The following is a 23006-nucleotide window of genomic DNA, read 5'->3' on the forward strand; positions in this document are numbered from 1 at the left end:
TTTTAATAACCGCTAGATGATGCCATTTTAAATGTTTCACATTTTAAAAGTGTTGAATAAGACGGAGATCATGGCGCGTTCAAGTGAGCCCTGATGCCTTAAAGTGGAGTTGGGAAAATGCAACATTTCTAAATTGCGTTTCGAACATTTCCCCTCATGTCCTTTCTCACTCACAATCACAGCTTCTTAGACAGGAAGGTCTTAAAATTGTGCATGTATCAAATGGTTAAATAGAAATAAAAAAAAAGACTGCTTGTTTGTCATCATGTTTGCTCAAAGGATGCCTTCACTGACATTTAATGTGCTTCTTTTGGCTCTAGCTTGGGTAGTACATGTAAATGAATGTCATTAAACTTTTCTCTAACTTCCCTATATTCAAATATCTTCCTACTTCTAGCTGTAAAACGCCTCCAGATGACATCAGTTGGAGGAAACTTCAATTTAGATTGTCATCTTGTTAACCATTGCTGCTTTTCCAGATCTCCTGCAGACGACATCCTCTGAACTCCTAACGATGAGGTCATCTGGAGGAGGCATTTTTTTAAAGCATGAATGTGCAGTCACACCCTAAACTAAAGCCACCGAAAGCAAGTTGAAAAAGGGTGAAGTGGCCCTTTAACGCCCGCCCAGCACTAGGACCCGTCGGCCCCGTCTCGGCCGATGAGGCAGCCAGTTAAATGCGACGCGAGAGCCTTTATGGCCCGCAGCTTTTTCAGCTTGTTGCGAAAACGGATGTACGCTCTGCAACAGGCCCGTGTCTGAAAACCCAGACGGACGGCCACCTTTTTCACCCAACGTCAGTCACACTCGACTACGTCAAAACAGGTAAAAGCCGTGCGGTATCTGAAACGAGTTTTCGGCGTTTACTAAGCGAACGCGACGCCGAAGTGTTGTCGCCCCTCGGCGAGCGGACTGATGACAAAACGTCTGCGTTAGCTAATGTCACTTCTTTATCTGCAGCAGCGGAGCAAGATGGAGTGTCAGTGGAAGCCAGACGAGCAAGGACTTCAGCAGATCTTACAGCTGCTGAAGGAGTCTCAGTCTCCAGACACGTCCACGCAGAGATCCGTCCAGCAAGTATCCTTTCCCCAAGCTAGACAGACATGGAGCGGAACGCAGTGTGTTGCTTCATATGTCAGACAGGCTCAGCGGGCTAACGATAGCCGCTGCTAGCCGGGGTGGTTACCGTTATAGCCAGGTACGCAGGTGGCGACCGGTCGGCTGTGTGCTTTTTGTCTATGGTGAACTACAAGAAAAAGCGCCGAATGGCTTATGTTTGGCCAGTGATGTCATAAAAAAATCGGTGTATCATATTACAGGTTAATATAATAGCCAGTGTGCAAACAGGCGTCGGTCGTAGGCTTGAACCCTCCGCTCATCACTCGGTGTCTACACCCACATTTCGCCCGTGTTAAATCAGAAGGTTGATTCGTTTTAAACAGTGTTTGAGGTTCTAGCTGCAACAATGTTATTCACGAGACATAGAAATAACGTTAGCTATAAATGTGATGGACCAGGAATGATGTTCACATAGCACAAAGATATTAATAGCATATGTGTTGTGATGATTGTAATAATGGTGACAACAAAGTTATCCGCACACATCCAGTTCGAACATTGGACTTTACAAAAGTATGGAATCACAAGATCATATTAATACAGCAGCATTTACATTTGACAGTTATCTAACAATAGAATTTTGATCTAATTGTAAAAAAATCACAGAAGAAATTGTAATATGCTACACGTGTTCAGGCCTTTACCGTTGTACATGCTCCATTTCATTTTAAATATTTCACACAAAATGTTTCATTAGGGGACAATTTAACGTGCTGCCTCCTGCTGATGGTCTGTATGATTTTTTGTCTGGCTGCATGCTTATCTCCTGTATGACTCGCTTATGCAACGCCTCATATGCATTGTATCATAACTCATAGACGAGCCCTATATATACCATCTGTTTGGGTATGTATGGTATGTATGACCACCTACAACAGTACTTCACTCCTCCCACATACATGCAGATATAAAGTTACAGTAAAGCATTACATGATCACACACACACACCTGCTCTCCCTTTTTTTCTAGACATGTTTTGGCCACTACTACCATGCACAGGTAATGTGCTCGTAACCATTTACACACTAAATGTACAGTTGTCTTCCTCAACAACTTTTTTCAGAGACTCGAGCAGCTGAACCAGTATCCAGACTTTAACAACTATTTGATATTTGTTCTGACAAAGTTAAAATCAGAAGGTAAGATCTCCATCTGTCTCCGTCGGTATTTTGTGTGGTTGTATCGGTTCTGTGTTCCTAGAGCATCTGATGGTACTAGATAGTAGGAACATTGTAATGTAACTGCTCAGTAACAGGTCTGTCTGGCCATGACTCAACTGACCTGACGGCATCTTTGCCACAGATGATGTGGCTCTCAGTATATGGGTCACTCTAATTTTAAACCTAATTCCTGGCACCGCTCAACTCTTGGCTTGACTGTCTGGCAGTAGATGACCCAAATGTTTTGCGGCGTTAAGACATTTTAGGATGTTGTGGCACTGTTTTCACTAGTTCAGATGCAAGAGGCCACAAGTGAAGAGAAACAAAAAGATGAACAAGTCTGAGAATATATTTACAGGTTTTATAAGGAAAATATCCAATAGCTTTATTTTATTTCTTGTCTATTAGTTTAACACTTTGCATATTTCACCCAAAACAGGTTTGTGATGCAATATGAGTTAATATCAATTAATCAATGAGTCACCATCTGTCAGCACATAGAAACCTTTGTCTTGAATTTACCAGCCTATGTGGGTTCATCTATAGTGGGTTTTTTTTTGTTTATCCCCAATTTATTCTTTGGTATTTTCTCCCCCTCTTCTCCAAGATGAACCAACAAGGTCCCTGAGTGGGCTGATACTAAAGAACAATGTAAAAGCCCACTATCACAACTTCCCTAATGGTGTATCTGAATTCATCAAGAGTGAGTGCCTGCAAAACATCGGAGACTCCTCTCCTCTAATCCGGGCCACTGTGGGTGAGTTGCGTCCTTTGGGTTCACTGTGTTGTTGTGCTTTGAAGATGCTGGAGGAACCCGTCACTATTTGGAGTAGCTTGCTTATTTTCATCTGCAAAGGGATAATATCTCACCGTGCTGTAATGCAGCACTGATACAAGCCGAATTTTGGGGGAAGCGTTCTGCATTTTTTGCTGATATAGATTTGCTGACATAAAAAAAACTCATAATGAACCTATACCTAAACGCACGAGTCTCATATCTAGTATTTGGAAAGTGTGACGCTTTGTAAGTACAATAATGGGAGGTGAGTATAGCAAAGAAAGAAGTCATCTTTTGAAATAAGTTCTGAATTGTTAAATAACCTGGCTGATATTGAATGCTCCTATCACATCATGGTGTACACATGACATTGATGTTTTTGGTGACATGTATTAGATAAAGTTTTTTTGCTGTTGTTGTACAACAGGAATCTGGCTTTTTGTATTGTTTATTTCGTCCCTTATTAGAGCACAGCATTGAACACAGCGCAGCACAGTGTTAATATGTTAATAGCGTGTCGATAGCCTTGTTAACACGGAGCACTAACACTGTCACTATGATCCAGACTAGGCTTCGGTGCCTCAAATCTCAGTCAAAGGTTACACAGTCATGTTTGTTGTCAATCGTTTCTCAGTCACCTCAGTGTTATTACTGCCGCACTCATCACTGTTAGTAACTGTTTAACAAGTAGCCCCATAGCCAATAAATCCAAGTTGAAGATATGGGAGCTTAAGGTTTAAACGTGTGTCTGACAGTCATAACTGAATGCATATTTGCAAGGATCACATTCCTAAATATAATAAGCGTTGTTCTATAGAAAGCATTCGATTTTTTTTTTTTTTGATTCATTTGATACGCTGTATGATAAAGCCATCTCTGCACCTTGGTAGTTCTTGTCACACAAGCTCGCAGTGAGTAATTGTCGATTTGAACCTAAACAGGTATCCTCATCACCACGATTGCTTCCAAGGGAGAACTACAAAACTGGCCAGAGCTTCTGCCTAAACTCTGCCTGTTGCTGGATTCTGAGGACTACAATACATGTGAGGTGAGTATAAACATGAACAGCAGAGATGTTGGAACTTGTGACTACGACACACGATTAAAGAAAAGGTGATTCCAAAAACAGGCCACTGCTTTTCTATGGTATACAAGACCATAAATAACATGTATAATATGTATACAAAAAAATAGGATATATAACATAAAATCAGCTGGCTTGTTAAATGCTTGTGTGTGTCTGTTTGTATTTTTTCTTTTTCTTCGTTCACTGTGGGAAGGTTGAGAGCTGGGTCAGTCATAAAGCAGCATCTGGATAGTATGGATAGCATCCTGCAGGCCAGCTGAGCTGAAGGCAGTCTCACAGCTGGAACACAAATACAGATTAGTCAGCATGGAATCGTTTATTCTCTTTCAATCCTTTTTTTTATACCACACATAATCACCCAGAATGGATTTTATAATGTGTATAACAGGAAAAAACAACCTAGTCTTGTATTGTCTTCTATCCCAGGTTGTTTTTTCTTATATCTTACAAATGCCCTTACTTTTCCTATTGTTCGTCTAATATAAGCAAGTCTTGATTGCATTAAGTAAAACTGCATGATGTTATCTTGATAATATCAGCAGTTTTATAGCTAGTGCATTGAAATGGTGGATAGATGCTCCATTGCAGGCATCACTAAAATTAAAATACTGTAGCTTCTAGTGGATGTCGGAAAACTGATCTGTGTAATGGTGCCCCACCCATACTTAGACTCTCATAAACTCCTTGGTCATTAATATCCTGTCAGCTGCATGTGCTGGTGACACAAGCCACTGAAGGAAAGGTGGATCCATTACATTGGAGAACACAAACGCACAAATTAAGCATCGTGTTAAACTGCTAAATTCAGCTGTGTTGAAGGGCGTTTGCAAAGTATCCTAGCAGGTTTACTCATCACCACTTAGAGCAGGAACGTCCGTCTGATTTTTAGTGAGCTTTGGGGAAGAGGTGTGACCAGAAGAAATGGCTTCTCCTTGGAGCACCACGGTCCGCTTCTCTTATAAAGCTCATTCAGAAGCTGAGATTTAGGTCAGCCGTTTACTGCGGAGAATCTTAAAGTGTGTATGTGTGTGCACTGAACAGCGACTTACTATTGCAACTTCTCAAAAGATTTGCTGTGTTTGATCAGCAGCTTGGAGGCTGAAAAGCTCCTTAATGTCTGATGTTAATTATTAGGTAGGTGGTAATTTAAAAGAAAAAGTTGTTTGCCATATTTATGTCCATGGTCGCGGAGCTAGGGTGGTAGATGCCTTTTGCAATGTCATAGGGGTCTCTTTCTTGTTTTTCATTGTTAAAAGCTGACAGAGCCACCAGGGAGGCTTCACATTATTTTATAATTTAAACAATGACAGAATGACACTTGAATTTAAAGCGGTATTAAAGCAGTTTCTCTTTTTGTTTCAAACTAATCACTATATGTATTTTTGTCTCCCTTCTGGTTTGAAACTCATTTTGTGTTCAATGAATTTTCACAGTTCCAGTTTAGTCCTGCTTCTGTGGATATACACTCACCGGCCAGTTTTTTAGGTGCACTCTGTTAGTACCGGGTTGGTCTCTCTTTTGCCTTCAGAACTGCCTTAATTCTTTGTGTCATAGATTACTGAAATCCGCTTTCTTCCCCATTCTCATGCTTGGTTTGAACCTCAGCAGATCGCGTTGACCTAAATGCATTGAGTTGCTGCCATGTGATTGGCTGAATAGATATTTACTTTACAGAGCAGTTAAACAGGTGTATCTAATAAAGTGGTGGGTGATTCTATGTCACAGTAAAAGTAAACTGGTTTTATTTTCTCCAGCACTGTGCACATGCAAAATTTATGGAAGCTATATTAATGTCAAGACCATTAAAACAGAATTTTGACACAATTTCTCCATTTGCACTCAAATATTGTTGCATGTTTAAGGGAAGACAACCCTCTTTGTCCTTATGGATGACCTTGTCTGTGCAGCTTTGTGAAGTAATTACTAGTATTTTTATTTTTGCTTAAACATATTCAGAAAAGCTGAATTGAATGCGAGGGCCTGCAGATGTCCATTAACCAGGACGCATACTAACAGTAAACCTCGTAAATGTGTCGGAGGCCGCAGATATCCATGCCACGCCAAACTGATCTTTGAAGGTGTTGTTGACTTGCCACGTCATTGCTGCCACCAGGACATTCATATTTATTTTTGGAATATGCCTGGCAGTTGCTAGCATACAATCATGGAGTTGTATGCATTTTTGTAATCTTAGCAATGAGAAAAATGTTAATACAATACCTCTGCAAGATATCCATCCCTCGATTATTGAATTATCCTCACAATGAGTGTCCCAGCTGTCCCACATTAGGTCATGTCTGCTGATGTTCGGGGAGGGGTTGATGCATCCTCTAATGGGGTTTAATTTTTAGCTTTAAGTAATGGGTTATCTAAAGCTGTAAGGTACATAACCCTGTTTTGATTTTTTTTATGTCAACAAATCAGGTTTTCAGTACATAGAGTAAAAGCACTAACAGAAATATTAAAGATAGCATAAACATAATTCAAAAAAATCAGGAGCTGCAAAAAAGGTCTTCTCTTGTCTGTAGTTCGAGATCAGGAGTTGAAGGAAATCTCCCATGTGTCACTACACTGTACCCTTCTCTGCGTGCTCTATAAAAAGACATAAGCAGGTGTCTTAGATGCCAAGTGCGATGTTGGTGGAAGGCTTTTTATAGATTTTGACTGAGAGCAGTCTTACTGTTTTAATTAATAGCCCTCAGGAAGTAGTTGTAATGGTTTCGCAAAGGGCCAGGTTTGATACTGCTTTGACAGCATAAATGATCAGGTATTAAAATGCTTTGTTACCTCAGGGCTAATTTAAACTGTAACGTTATTCCAGAGCAGCAGTTGGACGGAGATGCATACATCTTTCTGCCCTGCCTCCACTGTCATCTAAATGACTTACATTCTCGGGTTTAATGACCTTCCGTAGCAGGACCCAAAGGGAGGATTACACTTCAGAGGCTTCAGCATCAGCACTAGAACGAGTTTGAAGGCCACTCCCACGTCTTTGCCCTCCTCTGCCGGCACACTGGCACACAAACATCTGTAGTACGTTATGAAATCAGCAGGAGCAGTTCTGTGACCAGCTCAACACATTTTCAAATGGAATTAGTTAAGGTAGAACTACAGTTAAGCGGTGTTCCAGAACTCAAAATGGACGCTGCATGAATTATTCATTCATTTGATTACAAAAACAAATATTAAAAAAACATCACGTTTGAGTATTGATGTTTTTCTTGACACGACTGTAAAATGTCCACATTGTGAAAAATCTATTCAGTCTCCCACAATTCTGGGCAATGTCCCCAGACATTTTGGGCTACCAACCATGTAAGACATTCACTACAGTATGATGTAAAATTGGGGGGGGGGGACAGCAATTAGAATTAGTAATGTCACAAGTATTTTTGTGACATTGCTTCAAATAAACCATAATTGATTAACAAAGTAGTTGTTGATTTAAATTTGTCGCTTTACTAATTCTTGATTTTCGGCCCAGCTTTCACATCTTTTCTGCTTCGTCACGTGTGCTACTTTCATTTCAAAGTGTCAACACCGGCCGCACTTTGGTTTTGTCCATTTCAGCGCATTCTAGTTATTTTTATGTCATCCAAACAACAGTCACCAGTTTTAATCTCAAGACTCCTGATTAAATCTGCTATACTGGTTCCAAAACGGCCGCTATTTTCTTGTTAATTTAATGATGAGTGCTCCTGTGCAAGGTGTCAGAGTGAACTGTGCACTAATGAGGGAAATGACTTTAATCACCTTAATTGTTTGTCTCACTTCCTGTTTGTGACATCAACTCAGTCCACTACCTCCCTCGTCTTATTTCACCCACTGTGCACCTCCACAGTTGAGATCATTGAGTATATGTCACCTGAAAGGAATGCCGACATGGGAACAGTTTCCATGGAAACACATTTCAGACAGCGTTAGTGCTGTGCTGTTTCTTGTATCTGCTCCCCAGACTGTCTTTTTTTTTTGAGATGCTGAAATCTGCAGCATATTGTGAGCATGCATACTAACCAGCTGTCAAACAGCCAGTATTAAGGGGATTGTGTGCATCTGTGACGAACAAGCTCAAGATATTTTAGAATACTTGTGCTGTGCAGAACCTCTGTATGACCCACGTACACGGTTCTTAGGGAACGGCCTATGAAATTACATTTGTTTACTAAAAGGTAAATGTATGAGAACATTTACAACGTAAATCCATTTCACCTCCAAATGCCATTGTCTGCTTAATGTTAGAAAAATTTTTTTCCAGTAGTAGTGGTAGTAAATAATAATAATAATAATAATAATAATTCCCTGGCAGTTGGGAAATCATGCGTTATAATTTGCTATAGCAGTAATAATTATATAACTTCTTTGTCTTTTTATCTTTTTTTTATTTTTGTCTCTTTCCTTGTCCCTCAGGGAGCATTTGGAGCCCTGCAGAAGATCTGTGAGGACTCTGCTGAGATCCTGGACAGTGACATGCTGGATCGTCCTCTGAACATCATGATCCCCAAGTTCCTGCAGTTTTTCAAGCACAACAGTCCTAAGATTAGGTTTCAATTTGTTTTTTTTCTATACTTTTCTGTTGACGACTATAAAATTAATTTTCATTCCCGCCCTTTGGACTTGTAGGTTGATTCATTTTCTGTTTAAAAATTTGTCAAGAAATTGAAGAAATCTGTGTAATTTAATAATAACTTTTATACATTTATAATGCATGGATCAGGTAATTGTACAGAATAAGCTTGCACAGGCCTTTCACTGCTTTTAAAAATAATATTAATCGCAGATCCAACATTTATTATATTGGTTACATAAAGTTCCGACCTGTTAGTCTTTTCTATGATTTAGAACATTAGTATCTGGGACATATTTTAACTCATAATTTATTCAATAGTGATTATGGTTTATGCAGTAACACATTTTTATGCCCCCAAGTTGAGTATTTCAGAGAGACAAAAGTCATGCATTATAACTTTATGTATTATGTTTTATACCTTATATTATATGTTGTAATGTCCAGAAGAAGAGTCTTCATATTCCTGGTTAAATTAGTTAAGGTCTAGCAACCAGCCAGACAAAGGCTACATTTATAGCATGCAACATATGAGGGAAAGCGTGTTGGCGTGACCGTGGTGGTTAAGTTGTGGTTGTTGTGTTGCAGGTCTCATGCCATTGCCTGCGTCAATCAGTTCATCATCAGCAGAACCCAGGCTCTTATGCTGCACATTGACCCTTTTATTGAGGCAAGTTTGACTGTAATGCCATAAAACACTCCCAGTGTTCCAAACCACACCCCAGCTCAACTAACATATTGTGCAGCTTTCTCTGATAGAGTATGTTTCTTATCTCACATCAGTCTTTGCTTTTACCATATGTGTCCTGTCAGATTATTTATTAAAGTTTCATTTAATAACCATAACCATTTCACAATAACTAAATGCATAAGAGAATTGGGAAGCCTGCCCCTAAAATGACTTAACATATATTTATTACCTTTTGACAGGTGAGATTCAGTTTTACTTTGCATGTATTTAATTGAGCTGTGGTAGAAGATTTAAAGGAAAATATTAAAATGGATAAAATGTTTTGTGATTTTAATAGCTACATGTACCATCCTTTTAATATGATATTTAAGTGTGAAGAAGCTGAACAGAAAATAATGTAGAAAATTACAAATAAGGTATAGCAAAATGTTACAGCAAGCTTCTTCAAACAGCACACTGTCATAAAACATAACACTGGGACGTATAGTATGTTACAGGGGTATAATTAGTAACAGTAGCTGATGGTTTGCATTGTGCAAGGAAGTTATTTGATGCTGGTGTTTTTCTGTGCACTGTAGAATCTCTTTGCACTGGCAACAGATGAGGAACCAGAAGTGAGAAAAAATGTGTGCAGAGCTCTAGTCATGCTACTGGAAGTTCGCCTGGACCGTCTCCTGCCACACATGCATAACATCATAGAGGTAAATGAGTTCGAGGGCCAACTTACCGAGAACATAAGAGCGCGACAGTAAAGCTTTGTTCAAAACTGGCATAAAGAATAATGAATATATTTTTATATTTAAAGTATCGGTCTCAATAGGAGTGTTTTAGACTATTTAGTTGTCAACAGTTCCCCTAAAAGAACAAAGCCAGTAATAAACTGATCCTATTAGCACATACTGTCTGTGGAGCAGATGCCTGATGGCTTATTCCTCTTTGCCACAGACTAAACCGAGAGTGGGCCCTATATACATTGTCCCCGTACTATAAATACTTCCTTGCCTGCCAAATCAGAAAGCTGAGGATAGTCTGAGAAACAGCTGAAAGAGTGGATTTTCATAACCAGATTTAAAGATGAACATTTTCAGTAGGAATCAACTGGCATGAGGTTGAAAAATCGACAAGCAGGGTAGAGTTTGGTTTCAGTTTTTTTATGGCATTTGTTTCGAATATAATCCTTAATCATATGTTCCGGACGGCACTGTGTTGCCAATGACATGGTCAGTTTAATAAATAGAGAGCATAAAGTTTGAAAGAACAAATGTCTCTCCTTTTTTTTTTTTTTGTAGTACATGCTACAGAGAACACAGGACCAGGATGAAAATGTTGCCCTGGAGGCTTGTGAGTTCTGGCTTACTCTGGCAGAGCAGCCAGTGTGTAAGGAAGTGCTGTGTGGACACCTCTCCCAGTAAGATCTTTCACGCACACACATACACACGTGCATACAATACATAAAATGACAGTAGTAATACGAAAAGCTGTTGATTCATAGCAGCCTTGGCAGTAAGTCAGTGAAGACCTTGTCCCAGAATGATACTCTTCTTCCGCAGCTCAGGATGGCTGATTAAGAGCCCTGGCTGTTGACCTCAGTTGTAACATGTGTCACAACACTGCCACATTAAATTGTCCCCACAGCAGGAATCCGATGTGACTTATTGCTTGTGGGCTCTGACCTGTCCTTGCCCTTTGTTCTCATCTTTTTTTCCTCTGGTTTCCGCTCCAGACTCACTCCAGTGCTTGTCAACGGGATGAAGTACTCTGAGATAGACATTATCCTGCTTAAGGTAAATTTAGAACTTCTAATATTTGTACCTAAGTGAAATACCCAGGGACAGTGTAGGACAAGGTCACATAAGTAGTTTGGGTGATTATGTGGACATTTGTAGATGTTGTTAAATTACAGATGTAACTGTCATGGAAAATCAGATTTCAGTCAAACTGAATTTATTGCTCTTTGTGATTTTGTGTGTAAATGTTTAAACTTCTTTCTTTATTTTTTGTTTTCATATACATATCGCACTGTTGTAGTTCAGCCATCTTAAAACAGTATAATTGCAACATACACGACGGGTTTTCATCCTGTACGTGTCTCATCAGGGTGACATTGAGGAAGACGAGGCCATTCCTGACAACGATCAAGATATCAGGCCGCGCTTCCACCGCTCGCGGACAGTTGCCCAGCAGCATGAGGGTGATGGCATCGAAGAAGAGGAAGATGAGGATGATGAACTAGATGATGATGATGATGATACAATCTCTGACTGGAATCTGCGTGAGTTCAGTCCCTATCTACATGGTCTAGATCTCACTCAAAACTGTCTGCTTATAAATTTAAGATGGTCTTTTTTTTACTCGTTTATTTAGTAAAAGCTACGCATTGTACAGTGTTTCACTTACTTAATTTGTTTTTGCTTGTAATGTATCTTCTGTTTGTATGTATGTCTCTCTACAACAAATGTTAGGTAAGTGTTCAGCAGCAGCGTTGGACGTGTTGGCCAACGTCTTCCGGGACGATCTCTTGCTGCACATTTTGCCCCTTCTCAAAGAACTGCTCTTCCATCCTGAGTGGGTAGTTAAAGAGTCTGGCATCCTTGTGCTGGGGGCTATAGCTGAAGGTAAGAAGGGAAAGAAAAAGAAGAGGCAGAAGTGGGGACAGAACAAAGGGAGTAAGGTCCCTCTTAAAATAACGGCAATAGAAGAAATGGCTGCTTGAAATGACGCTGTTCTTGTTTGGGTCTCCAGGCTGTATGCAGGGCATGATTCCATACCTGCCTGAGCTCATTCCCCATCTCGTCCAGTGTTTGTCTGACAAGAAGGCCCTGGTACGTTCAATCACCTGCTGGACACTCAGCCGCTACGCCCACTGGGTTGTTAGCCAGCCCCCAGATACGTACCTGAAGCCTCTAATGACGGAGCTGCTGAAGCGAATTCTAGATGGGAACAAACGTGTGCAGGAGGCTGCTTGCAGGTGAGCAAGAAGTCCTGATAAAGTGGAGTCATTTTGGAGCATATGAGAAACTCTGCACTAGTGTAATCAGAGTGGCCCCACCTGAACATTTTGTTGATATACACATAGGTTTGTTATTGAGATTTATTTATTTTTTTTGGTACTAAATTTTCTTCCATCTCCCCTTGTTAATATCTTCTGACCAGTGCCTTTGCCACTTTGGAGGAGGAGGCCTGTACAGAACTGGTGCCCTACCTGGCCTTCATCCTGGACACACTGGTGTTTGCTTTCAGCAAGTACCAACATAAAAACCTGCTCATTCTTTATGATGCCATAGGGACACTGGCTGACTCAGTGGGGCACCACCTTAATAAACCGGTATGAAGAACAGAAACAAGGACTCAGTTTCACTTCACATTTCATATGTAAAATTAGCACATACTATCTTCTGATTCTTCCGCTTTTAACGTTTGTAATTCGAGTAGTAGTTTGTACTTAAAGACATTGTATTCAGGACATAAATAAGAAGCAAGTCCCCAATTCTTCCTAGCTGTATTTGTTTGACTGTATAGGTGACTGCATGTGTAATGATTAGTTTTGTAGCTAATCTGTGAAGACTGATTTAATCTGTTTTTATTAGGAATACATCCAGATGTTAATGCCTCCACTGATCCAGAAATGGAACCAGCTGAAAGACGAAGACAAAGATCTCTTCCCATTATTAGAAGTGAGTTTCGGATGTGTGGTTAGTTGTCCGTTGTTTCTCCAGATTCTGTGTTGAAAACATTGTATGGACAGATCACTGACACTATTTTCCACTGCCTGCTTTCCTCAGTGTTTGTCATCAGTAGCCACTGCCCTGCAGAGTGGTTTCCTGCCCTACTGTGAGCCTGTGTATCAACGCTGTGTCAACCTGGTCCAGAAGACACTTGCTCAGGCAATGGTGAGTATGTAGAACTTTTACATTTGTTTACACACACACACACACACATCTATTTGTTGTTGTAGCTGTAAATAAAAAAGTGGAACATTTGACACTGATGTGTATTTGTACATCATCTACTCAAACAGAAAGGGGAAAAAAAGATTTCAAACAGATGTGTGAATAGGTAACTGTTGCTGAACATGTTCGGCATATCAACTGTATGAGGTCGGTGACATGTTTACCACTTGTGCTGTGGAAAACAATTGAGAAATGTAGACAATGTGCAGATGAACAGGTTAACTACATGTTTAATCACCACAATGATGGGGAATGTAGTGCCAGGATAGAGAACTTATTCCATTACCTAGAAGTTATTCTTAATAGCTTTTGTAATATAGTTTTACTATCCTGTGATGTTCATTTAATTCAACGTGTTGCCCCTTTGTCCTTTGCTCTTCTAGCTTCACCAGTCTCAGCCAGACCAATATGAGGCCCCTGACAAAGACTTCATGATCGTAGCTTTGGATCTTCTTAGTGGACTGGCAGAGGGTTTAGGAGGCACCATTGAGCAGCTGGTTGCTCGTAGCAACATCCTCACCCTCATGTACCAGTGCATGCAGGTAAAGGCCTCTCTAAATGTATTGCATGGGACCTTATGTCCCCTATAAAGCCTTTATAAAATGTTCAACTTTTCTTTTTTCTGTACAATTCAGGACAAAATGCCAGAAGTGCGTCAGAGTTCTTTTGCTCTGCTGGGCGACCTGACCAAGGCTTGTTTCCAGCATGTCCAACCATGCATTGGTATGTACCTGTCAGTTCAGCTGACTCTGAAACGCTGTTTGAAAATACATTGTTACTTGCTAAATGGATTCACCTTCTTTCTTCCAGCCGATTTTATGCCAATACTGGGTACTAATTTAAACCCAGAGTTAATATCAGTGTGCAACAATGCTACTTGGGCAATTGGAGAGATATCTATTCAAATGGGTGAGTTTTTCCATTTTAAGACCGTTTTCACAAAACAGTTTATTACAATTGACACTATATTGTATAATGTGTATTTAAAAAAAAAAACAGTTACCAAAATGAACATCCAGCAGCTTTGTTTCAATCACTTCTTGTTCCGTCTGCTCTCCTAGGGCCTGAAATGCAGCCGTACATTGCCATGGTTCTGCACCAGCTGGTGGAGATCATTAACAGGCCCAATACCCCAAAGACTCTACTGGAGAACACAGGTACCACTCGGTGGCAGGGCTGAGCCAGCCAGCCAAGTCACCACACACACAGGGAGGTGCTCACACACTCATCTCCATTCAGCCAGGAATTATCACACTCACTAGTATGCCTGTCCTGCCCATTAAACTCTGTTTAAGAGCCCTTCCCAAGCCATGAGCCTTACAGGTTTCGCTGGTTTCTCTAAAGTATGCAAAATATTTAAGCTAGTGATTTGCAGCTTTGCAGCATGGCCTGTAAATGATAAAGTAAATGAAGCCCTGGTAAATACCTGGTGTGAAATTCTTGACACTCTTGGACTGAGCGAGGCATGTAAGAGCCCAGTCTTGGAACGAATTAATGTGGACTGACTGTACACAATCAGGTGAGGCAGAATATTATAACCATACAAAAATGCAAAACACAGGCAGTGTGTTCGCCACAGTTTACTGATACCATATGTATATACTAAACACTTAAACAATAACTATGATCATTGATTGCTTGAGAGAAAACCTAAACTGTCTAAATGGAGGGCACCCAGCCTATCGTATTCTTAGAAAAAGCTTATACTTTGCTCTTGCTTCCTATCCTTTGAATTGGTTATTATGATTTGGTGAGTCAAAGCAATCATCTCATTAAAAAAAAAAAAAGTTTAAAAATGTATGCAGGGCTAAAGTGGAACCTGCTAAAATAAAATACAAACTAAGAACTCTGTAGATGTGTTCCTGTTTGTTTGCTGTCAGTTTATTTGTTGCTTTTATTTACTGTTCTTTAAATGTGAATGCATATCTGCCAATAGATGTTAAATGTTGTTAAGAATGGCCTATGTTTGATGCAGGATACACAATGATAGCATTTCCATGCCAGTCTTGTTTTGTACGAAATTCTCAATGTTTGCATCTGACCAATGAATTTTTTTAATCATGTGTTGCCTGTTTTCAATGTATGAATTGAAAACACAACAGCGACCCCAAAGAAACTAAATTGTTGGGCTAAATCAGGTATTGTATGTTTGTTGTAGATACTTAGGAGAGAACCAGCTAAATTTAAAATAGACAGCCATGTAAATACCACAATAAACAGTGGGTGTGGCAGTAAATTCTCGGAGGTCCATGGTGGCACTCTTCATTTTGTCTCATCAGCTGATCCTGCACTGAACTTTACTCTAATGAGCATATCATCTGCTTTCTGCATGTTTCATTGGACTGTTCATAAATGCCCGTTTGTTAATGAGAATGTTGCATAGTTTTGTGTCTCTTAAACTTAGGTCCTCCCTCCTCTCTGCCTCATAAGAACCGGCTGTGCTGGATACTAGTCTCCCTCCATGTAGTTGGCTTGGAGTAATCTGTCATTTCTTTTCCAAAGAACGAAAAAAAAAAATATTCTTTTTCTTATCGAAAATTAACATTTGTGAGTTTAAGGGAGAAATCTCTAAAACACCCAAGTGATCTGCTCCTGTTCAGGCCAGTCATACATACGTGCTACGCCTTTGTTAATCTTTTTCTTAGCATTAAGACCTACATTTTAAATCAAGCACATGAATCTTAATAAGTTTTGTACTAGATTTTAAAGGCTTTTTTTTACATATGATTTCTGAAAGCAGATGCCATTGGTTGCCTTTTTCTATGAATGTCCTGTCAAAGCTGTCAATGTGTTCTCCCTTAAACGTGTTCTGTGTTTTTCTGAGTGTCATATTTTACATTCCTCCCCACGACTTAAGGGGCAGTAATAATCAACACTAGTTAAAATCTTCTGTTTATTATCATACACAGATTCTGTTGATTTATGTCTCTGAGTTGTTTGTTTTTTCTTTATTTTTCTCCTCCCCTCCTCATTGCTCATGTCTTGGTTGGCGTTTGGTGGTGTGTAACCGTGATTGCATTACCTTAGCAATAACAATTGGTCGTCTTGGTTACGTTTGTCCTCAAGAGGTGGCACCCATGCTACAGCAGTTTATAAGACCCTGGTGTGTATTATTCAATCTTTTATTTAATTCATCTCTCTCTGCTTTCTTCCAGTCTTCTCGTCTATCTCCTGTTGCTCCTTCTCCCCCCCTGTTGCTCTCCTCTCCTCCCTCCTCACTTTCCTTCTCAAAAGAAGTTTTTTCAGTTATTTTTTCGTTGTTTGTTTTTCTGGGTTTGTAATCATTACCAGCCACGTGACTAACCCTGTCCTTTTTTAGGCCCTATTTGTGATTTGTTTTTGTTTTTTTTCCCTCAGTAGCACCTTCATGTATTATACATTAATTTGTTTAATTTCTAGTTTTGTCATTGTTAACTGTTGCTAACAACCTAAAAGATGCATGGGATCAGATTTGTCACATGCCTGCTGGTTTAACAACAGAGAAAGGATGCAGTCTTTGCTGCAAAAAAGCATTACTAGCTAAATCCCTTTCTCGTTTACTAGTCACCCAGCTGCATGTGCCTGTCCCAAAATGACCCAAAAGTAATTTTCAAGGTGCTATACATGAGGTTTGCTGAACACACTGCAAAAGGCAAAAGTGAAATTATGAGAAATGTTTTGTTTTATTATACTTTTTTTGTGTGTGTGCATGCTTGAATTATTGTTTCGGGCTAGTATTGACATAATTTTACTCTCACATGGTTGTATTCATATAATATATGTACAGTGCCTCGCAAAAGTATTCATACCCCATAAGTTACAACCACAAAGTGTGAAAATGTGTTTTGGGGGATTTTATGCGATAGACCAATGCAAAGTGGTCTATGCAAAGTATAATTGTAAAGTGAGAGGAAAATGATAAATAGGTTTTAAAATATTTTACAAATAATATCTGAAAAGTGTTGTGTGCATTTGTATTCAGCCCCCTTTACTCTGATACCACTAACTAAAACCCAGTGGAACCAATTGGCGTCAGAAGTCACCTAATTAGTAAAAACAGTCCACCTGTGTGTAATTTACATCGCAGTATAAATACAGCTGTTCTGTGAAGCCCTCAGAGGTTTGTTAGAGAACATTAGTGAACAAACAGCATCATGAAGTTCAAGGAACATGTGGAAGAAGGTTCTCTGATCAGATGAGACCAAAATTGAACTTTTTGGCCTAAATGCAAAATGCTGTATGTGGCTGGAATCTAATACTGCACATCCCCCTGAACACACCATCCCCACCGTGAAACATGGTGGAGGCAGCATCATGTTGTGGGGATGCTTTTCTTCAGCAGGGACACGGAAGATGGATGGAGCCAAAAACAGGGTGATCTTAGAAGAAAACCTGTTAGTCTGCAAAAGACTTGCGACTAGGGAGGAGGTTAAACTTCCAGCAGGACAACAACCCTAAACATGCAGCCAGAGCTACAATGTGTTTAGATCAAAGCATGTTCATGTGTTAGAATGACCCAGTCAAAGTCCAGACCTCAATCCAATTGAGAATCTGTGGCAAGAATTGAAAATTGCTGTTCACAGACGCTCTCCATCCAATCTGACTGAGCTGAAGAAGAAGAACGGGGGAAAAGTCTCACTCTCTAAATGTGCAAAGATGGTCGAGACAAACCCCAAAAGACCAGCAGCTGTAATTGCAGCAAAAGGTGGTTTTATAAGTATTGAGTCAGGGAGGCTGAATACCAATGCACGCTACACTTTTCAGATATTTGTTTGTAAACAATTTTAAAATCATTTATCATTGTTCTTCCACTTCACAATTGTGCACCACTTTGTGATAGTCTATCACACAACATCCCAATAAAATACATTTACATTTGTGACAAATTGTAAAAAACTTCAAGGGGTATAAATACTTTTGCAAGGCAATGTATTTACTAATAAGAAAAGTATGGATGATAAGAACAAGCGTAAACATTAGAGCTGTATTTAGAATGGAAAATAGTTAAGAAAGATATATTTGCATTAGTTATTCATAGTGGCAGTTGGTAGGGATATATAGTTTTCTAAAATTGTTACCTGATGATTCTATTGATATATGATCCTTAATTTGCCCTTCCTTTTTGTCAGGTGCACCTCTCTACGAAATATAAGAGACAATGAAGAGAAAGACTCTGCATTCAGAGGAATTTGCACTATGATCAGTGTAAATCCAGGAGGTGTAGTGCAGGTGAGATACAGCAGTAAGTCAGTTGTGTGGTCACTGTGTTATTGATCGCTCTAGAAGTTGAAATGTTTCCTCACCTCTCTTCTCTGGAACAGGATTTTATATTCTTCTGTGATGCAGTGGCCTCCTGGGTAAATCCAAAGGATGATCTCAGAGACATGTTCTACAAGGTAAAAACTGGACATTTACATTTAAATGAACAGTTGAAATTGAAGTGACCCCTTAATTTTGACTTAAAACATTTGGAATGGACGGTGCAGTTTGGCAGTAGATCCATTTGCATGGTTCATTTCGTCCTACATTCATTTGTTCATTCACAAAGTCACCCTAGGTGCTCCAGTGCCCAAATAGACGAATGGCACTTTGATGATAAAACTGTCATGCACAAAATCTGTTTTGAAAGGCAGCGGTCACTTGGTGTGAACTTCCCCTGGTGTTTTATTTCAGATCCTCCACGGATTTAAGAATCAGGTGGGAGACGACAACTGGAGGCGCTTCTCAGATCAGTTCCCCATGCCACTGAAGGAACGGCTGGCAACCTTTTATGGGGTGTAAATGCTTCCACAGCACTGCCTCATCACTGGGGTCAGTTTCCTTTTTAATATACGTATATATTATACTTATATAAACCAACCAAAACAAAGTTGATTTCAGTATTTAGTGTAAAAGATGTTTTTCTGTATTATGTCTTATGCTCTAACAAGACTTGTTTTTCTCTGTGCAGGACGCTTGCTATGAAAGACTATAGGGAACCTCTTTTACCCAGGGAACATGTTACCCTTTACATGGGGGAAGGGTCTGCCTGCTAAGGGGAGGGAAGGGGTGTGGACCCATCCCCAATCCGGTGGACGGGGTGGGAAGGGGTGTGGACCCATCCCCAATCTGGTGGACGGGGTGGGAGGGAGGTAGTAGCTGCAGCGCTCAGAGCCCCTATGCACTGGCAAGGGGGAAAGGGACTGGCAGAACAACCTTATCATGGGAGGAAAATTCATATAATCACATCTCCATCAAAAATAATGACATGTACCACCTTTTCTCTCCATTTATTCCCTAAACATCTTATCTTCTTTTTACTGAACTATTGAAAAGAAATGTTAGCAAAAGTGAAGAAACGTTGCAAACTCTATGAAGCAATTTGTCATAATTTTAGTTAGATGGAGTTTGCACATATTGAAAGGCTTGTTGAGAAAATTGAGGTCGGCTACAAAAAAAAAAGGTATGTGGAGTTGAAGAGTTAACGTAAAGGTTAATTATGGAAGATTTTCTCTCATGCATTGTTAACTGTAAGCTAAGAAATAGCAGCCAACACTAAGACTGCATTGGATCCATCATGGGAGACGATAATTTTAAAATGCTGCATATCATACTTGGTTATCAGATTATTTCAGTGTTCCTATACTTTAGCTGACAAAGTCTGTTTTTTGTCACTGGAAGCCACAGGATTTTCTTTCACAAGCAGCTTTTTGGGAAATAGGTAGCATGCTGTACAACTTTAGTGATGTGTGTTGCATTTGACAGCTGTCATTGCTCTATGATAAGGTTCTTCTTTGACCTTGTACTTTATCTATTTACAGTTTTGTTTCCTCTACCAGAGAGTTACAGCAGTCAGCTGTTATGTAGCATGTCTGGGTTTACACACTGAATTTAGGAAAAGTGTACAATCTTGGATGTGATGTAACATTGGAGAGAATCAGTTGGGTCTTGTTAAATGAATGTGACACAGACATTCATTAGCAAGCATATCAATACATAAGATGCTTACAATCCTTTATATTGTCTGAGCCTCGTGAAAAAAGGATGAAGGAGAAGCTCACAGGTTAGCGTCCTGTGAGCCTGTCATTATCTTTGTTTCTTGGACTTAAACCACAATGACACAAATCCTGTCTCTGTGATTTTTGTGACTTTGGCTGTCAGAACCATGCAATCCACCAAATCAATGTTGAATATGTTTATTTCTCAATGTATTGAAGTTTTGTTGTTGGTTGTTTGGCTTGTGCTAAAAGCATGATCTTGAGGATGACTGTATAATGTTTTGGGTGGTTGTGTTTTGTGGGAAACTTGGATGCTTTCATTTCTTGCATGTTGGTGGCCCCTCACACCCCAACATATAGTGGAAAGGGGATAATGGGAGGGAGGGAAGCTTTAAGGTCTAAAAAGTACATCAAAACCATTTATGTATTACAACACTAGGTAACTTCACTGAAGTCTCGTTGGAGTGTCCTAAAGTTTTTTTTTCCTGTAGCTGGATGCATAGTTTTTAAATACTGTGAAACGACAACAATGTTATTGTCTCTGGTTGTTTTGCGCTGTTATATTTTATGAAATGTGTAAGTGTTTAAGTTACATAGAGCCTCAATGTATTCCATGATGTGTTTGAGAAACAGGAAGATTTATTTTATTTTATTTTAAATTTTTATTTTTTTTTATTGCTTTGTTTGAATATGCCCAGCCAGTCATTTTCCTCTGCTGGCCAGAGTAATAGAGGCAGTATTTTAATCTGTAGCGACGCACGTGACATGCACTTACAAATTTAACTACAAGTGCTTCAAATTTATAATGAAGCCAAACCCCTCAGAATATGATGTCAGTGTAAACACAGATCATTATTTAAGTATTGCTGCTAAAATATATTTGCCCAATACAATATGTTGATGCAGTTGGGTTATTAGACTGTTGTTGTTGTTGTTGTTGTAGTAGGAGTTGTAGTATCAAATACACTTTCACAATATGAACTGTACAACTAGTTATGTAGATTTTCAATAAATGTAAATGCTAAATAAGGATAGAATGCATCATGGAATACAGAGACAAATATATGTGTGTGCGCGCGCTGTGTCCTTTTGTGTTTTGAAGTAATTTTGTCTGTCACATTCCAGCTGTCTGGCATGCAAAAATGGAGTAATCATAGCTTGATGGGGGAGTGTGTGCACAGTCCTGTTATTCTTTCATTGAAAAAGCACAGGTCTACAACACGCACAAAACAATCCCCACCATTACTGTGCTGTATTTCTGACTGCTGCTATACATTGTAGATGTGTGTCACTACTTGAATATGTGTTTTCTAAATGTAAACCTCAGGTTGTCTGTGTTAAGTGTCATAGGTTTTCATCATTTTCCCAATGTCTGCGCCTTTATGCATCTCATCCAAACAGACAAAGATTAGTCAAACTTGCCCTTTATATTAAAATGGGTAACAATGCAAATTGACATTATCGGAATGTGTTTAACACTGCTAGCTGTCAAATGTCAAACAGTCACAAAGCAGGGGGACAGAAAAATTTGAACATGGTAACTTTTGCCAAAGCGATCAGAGATGAAAGATTTAGTGTAATGTATACACAATGCCTTCAGAGCAAATACTTTGAGGTTTTGTTGGTGCTTTGCAATAGATATAATGTACCTAAAGAAACAGGTAATGCATACTTTAAAAGCAATGGAATAGATTGACAACTTAAAACACAATGTTATAAACGCAATGTTTTGCAAGTATAATTTGACTTTCTATGATACTTTATTTTAAACAAATTGTATTTTATAAAGCACCCAACAATATTAAGGAATGTCTAGTCAAACAACTCCTGTATTCTCATTTTCATTTAGCCTTTAACTTGATTAGACTGTCTGCCTTCATCATTTTTGCTATTAAAAGCAAAAACATAATTTTGATAGACACTTTTTTTTTAATGAGCTGCTGAATTTTAAAAAAAAAAAATAATACTTTGGGGGCCACCAAATATTTTGGATCATGCAAAGAATCTATATTGTACTGTAGTAATTTTGTAATATTTGTAAGATGATATAGTGGGTGTGACTGGTTACCATTGCTTGAATCTGTACATTGTTCCAATAAATTGTTTACATTACTATGGGCCTTTTTCAGTTTTGCAAAGTAATTTCCCCTTCTGCAGTTGCATATTATTTTACATGAAACAAAGCACGGAAGAGAGAGAAATCTAGATGTTGAGTACCATCCCTGTCAGGTTCTATCTTTTCAAGCAGTGGTTGAGGCCATAGTCACCTTACCAGAGTTTTTACCAAATTCTAGCCTTAAATTTCACTACTGCATTTGATTGTGCCTAATGTAGATCTTCTAGCCTAGCAGGGATAAGTTTTCTTGAAAATGTTCTTGTGAAATTAAACAACACATGCAAATATGCAGACGTTGTCTTGGGAGCACAAAGCTAAAATGTCACGGTTTCTCAGAAAAAGTGTCTAAACATAGATGGGGCCTGAGGTAGAACAAACATTGAACTCTAAAAAAATCTAATAGAGCAGCTTTGCCATGAATTCTCCTTTTACAATGTTATATTTTCTCAGTTTTTAGGTTGAAACTGTCAGGGGACAATTCTACTCTGTGTTTAATATTGAAGTCACAGTGAGTGGTGGAGTCATACTGGAGTACATAATAACCCTTTTCATTTTAAACGGGTTGGCCAAAACTTTAGAGCCACC

General features: G+C 39.2%; 1 protein-coding gene across 3 annotated transcripts; it reads left to right on the forward strand.

The window, feature by feature from the left end:
• The first annotated feature begins 471 nt into the window (after nucleotides 1-471).
• tnpo1 (transportin 1) lies at nucleotides 472-22417 on the forward strand. Of its 3 annotated transcripts, none has more exons than XM_067483403.1 (25): nucleotides 474-825; nucleotides 964-1077; nucleotides 2183-2258; nucleotides 2887-3036; nucleotides 3999-4105; nucleotides 8552-8685; nucleotides 9297-9378; nucleotides 9978-10100; nucleotides 10689-10807; nucleotides 11123-11183; nucleotides 11497-11671; nucleotides 11862-12014; nucleotides 12142-12367; nucleotides 12553-12724; nucleotides 12987-13073; nucleotides 13182-13289; nucleotides 13733-13891; nucleotides 13985-14072; nucleotides 14160-14258; nucleotides 14411-14506; nucleotides 16377-16452; nucleotides 18458-18557; nucleotides 18650-18724; nucleotides 19002-19139; nucleotides 19279-22417. In XM_067483403.1, exons 2-24 carry the CDS (start codon nucleotides 973-975, stop codon nucleotides 19107-19109), a joined length of 2679 nt encoding a protein of 892 aa, XP_067339504.1. In that variant the 5' UTR covers nucleotides 474-825; nucleotides 964-972; the 3' UTR covers nucleotides 19110-19139; nucleotides 19279-22417. The 3 variants fall into 3 exon arrangements, 2 of the variants coding, with proteins under 2 accessions (XP_067339504.1, XP_067339503.1); XM_067483402.1 differs by having other exon boundaries at nucleotides 476-825; nucleotides 961-1077; XR_010911435.1 differs by lacking the exons at nucleotides 16377-16452; nucleotides 19002-19139; nucleotides 19279-22417 and having other exon boundaries at nucleotides 472-825; nucleotides 961-1077.
• Nucleotides 22418-23006: the final 589 nt, after the last annotated feature.

This window comes from Channa argus, chromosome 18, assembly GCF_033026475.1.
Source record: "Channa argus isolate prfri chromosome 18, Channa argus male v1.0, whole genome shotgun sequence".
Lineage (NCBI taxonomy): Eukaryota > Metazoa > Chordata > Actinopteri > Anabantiformes > Channidae > Channa > Channa argus.

Excerpts from the sequence above, each read along its gene's own strand:
- tnpo1 (XM_067483403.1), top strand. The coding sequence starts at position 973 with ATGGAGTGTCAGTGGAAGCCAGACGAGCAAGGACTTCAGCAGATCTTA. Across the intron at positions 10,808-11,122 it reads CTGTGTGGACACCTCTCCCA|ACTCACTCCAGTGCTTGTCA; the intron begins GTAAGATCTTTC and ends TTTCCGCTCCAG. Across the intron at positions 14,507-16,376 it reads GACTCTACTGGAGAACACAG|CAATAACAATTGGTCGTCTT; the intron begins GTACCACTCGGT and ends GCATTACCTTAG.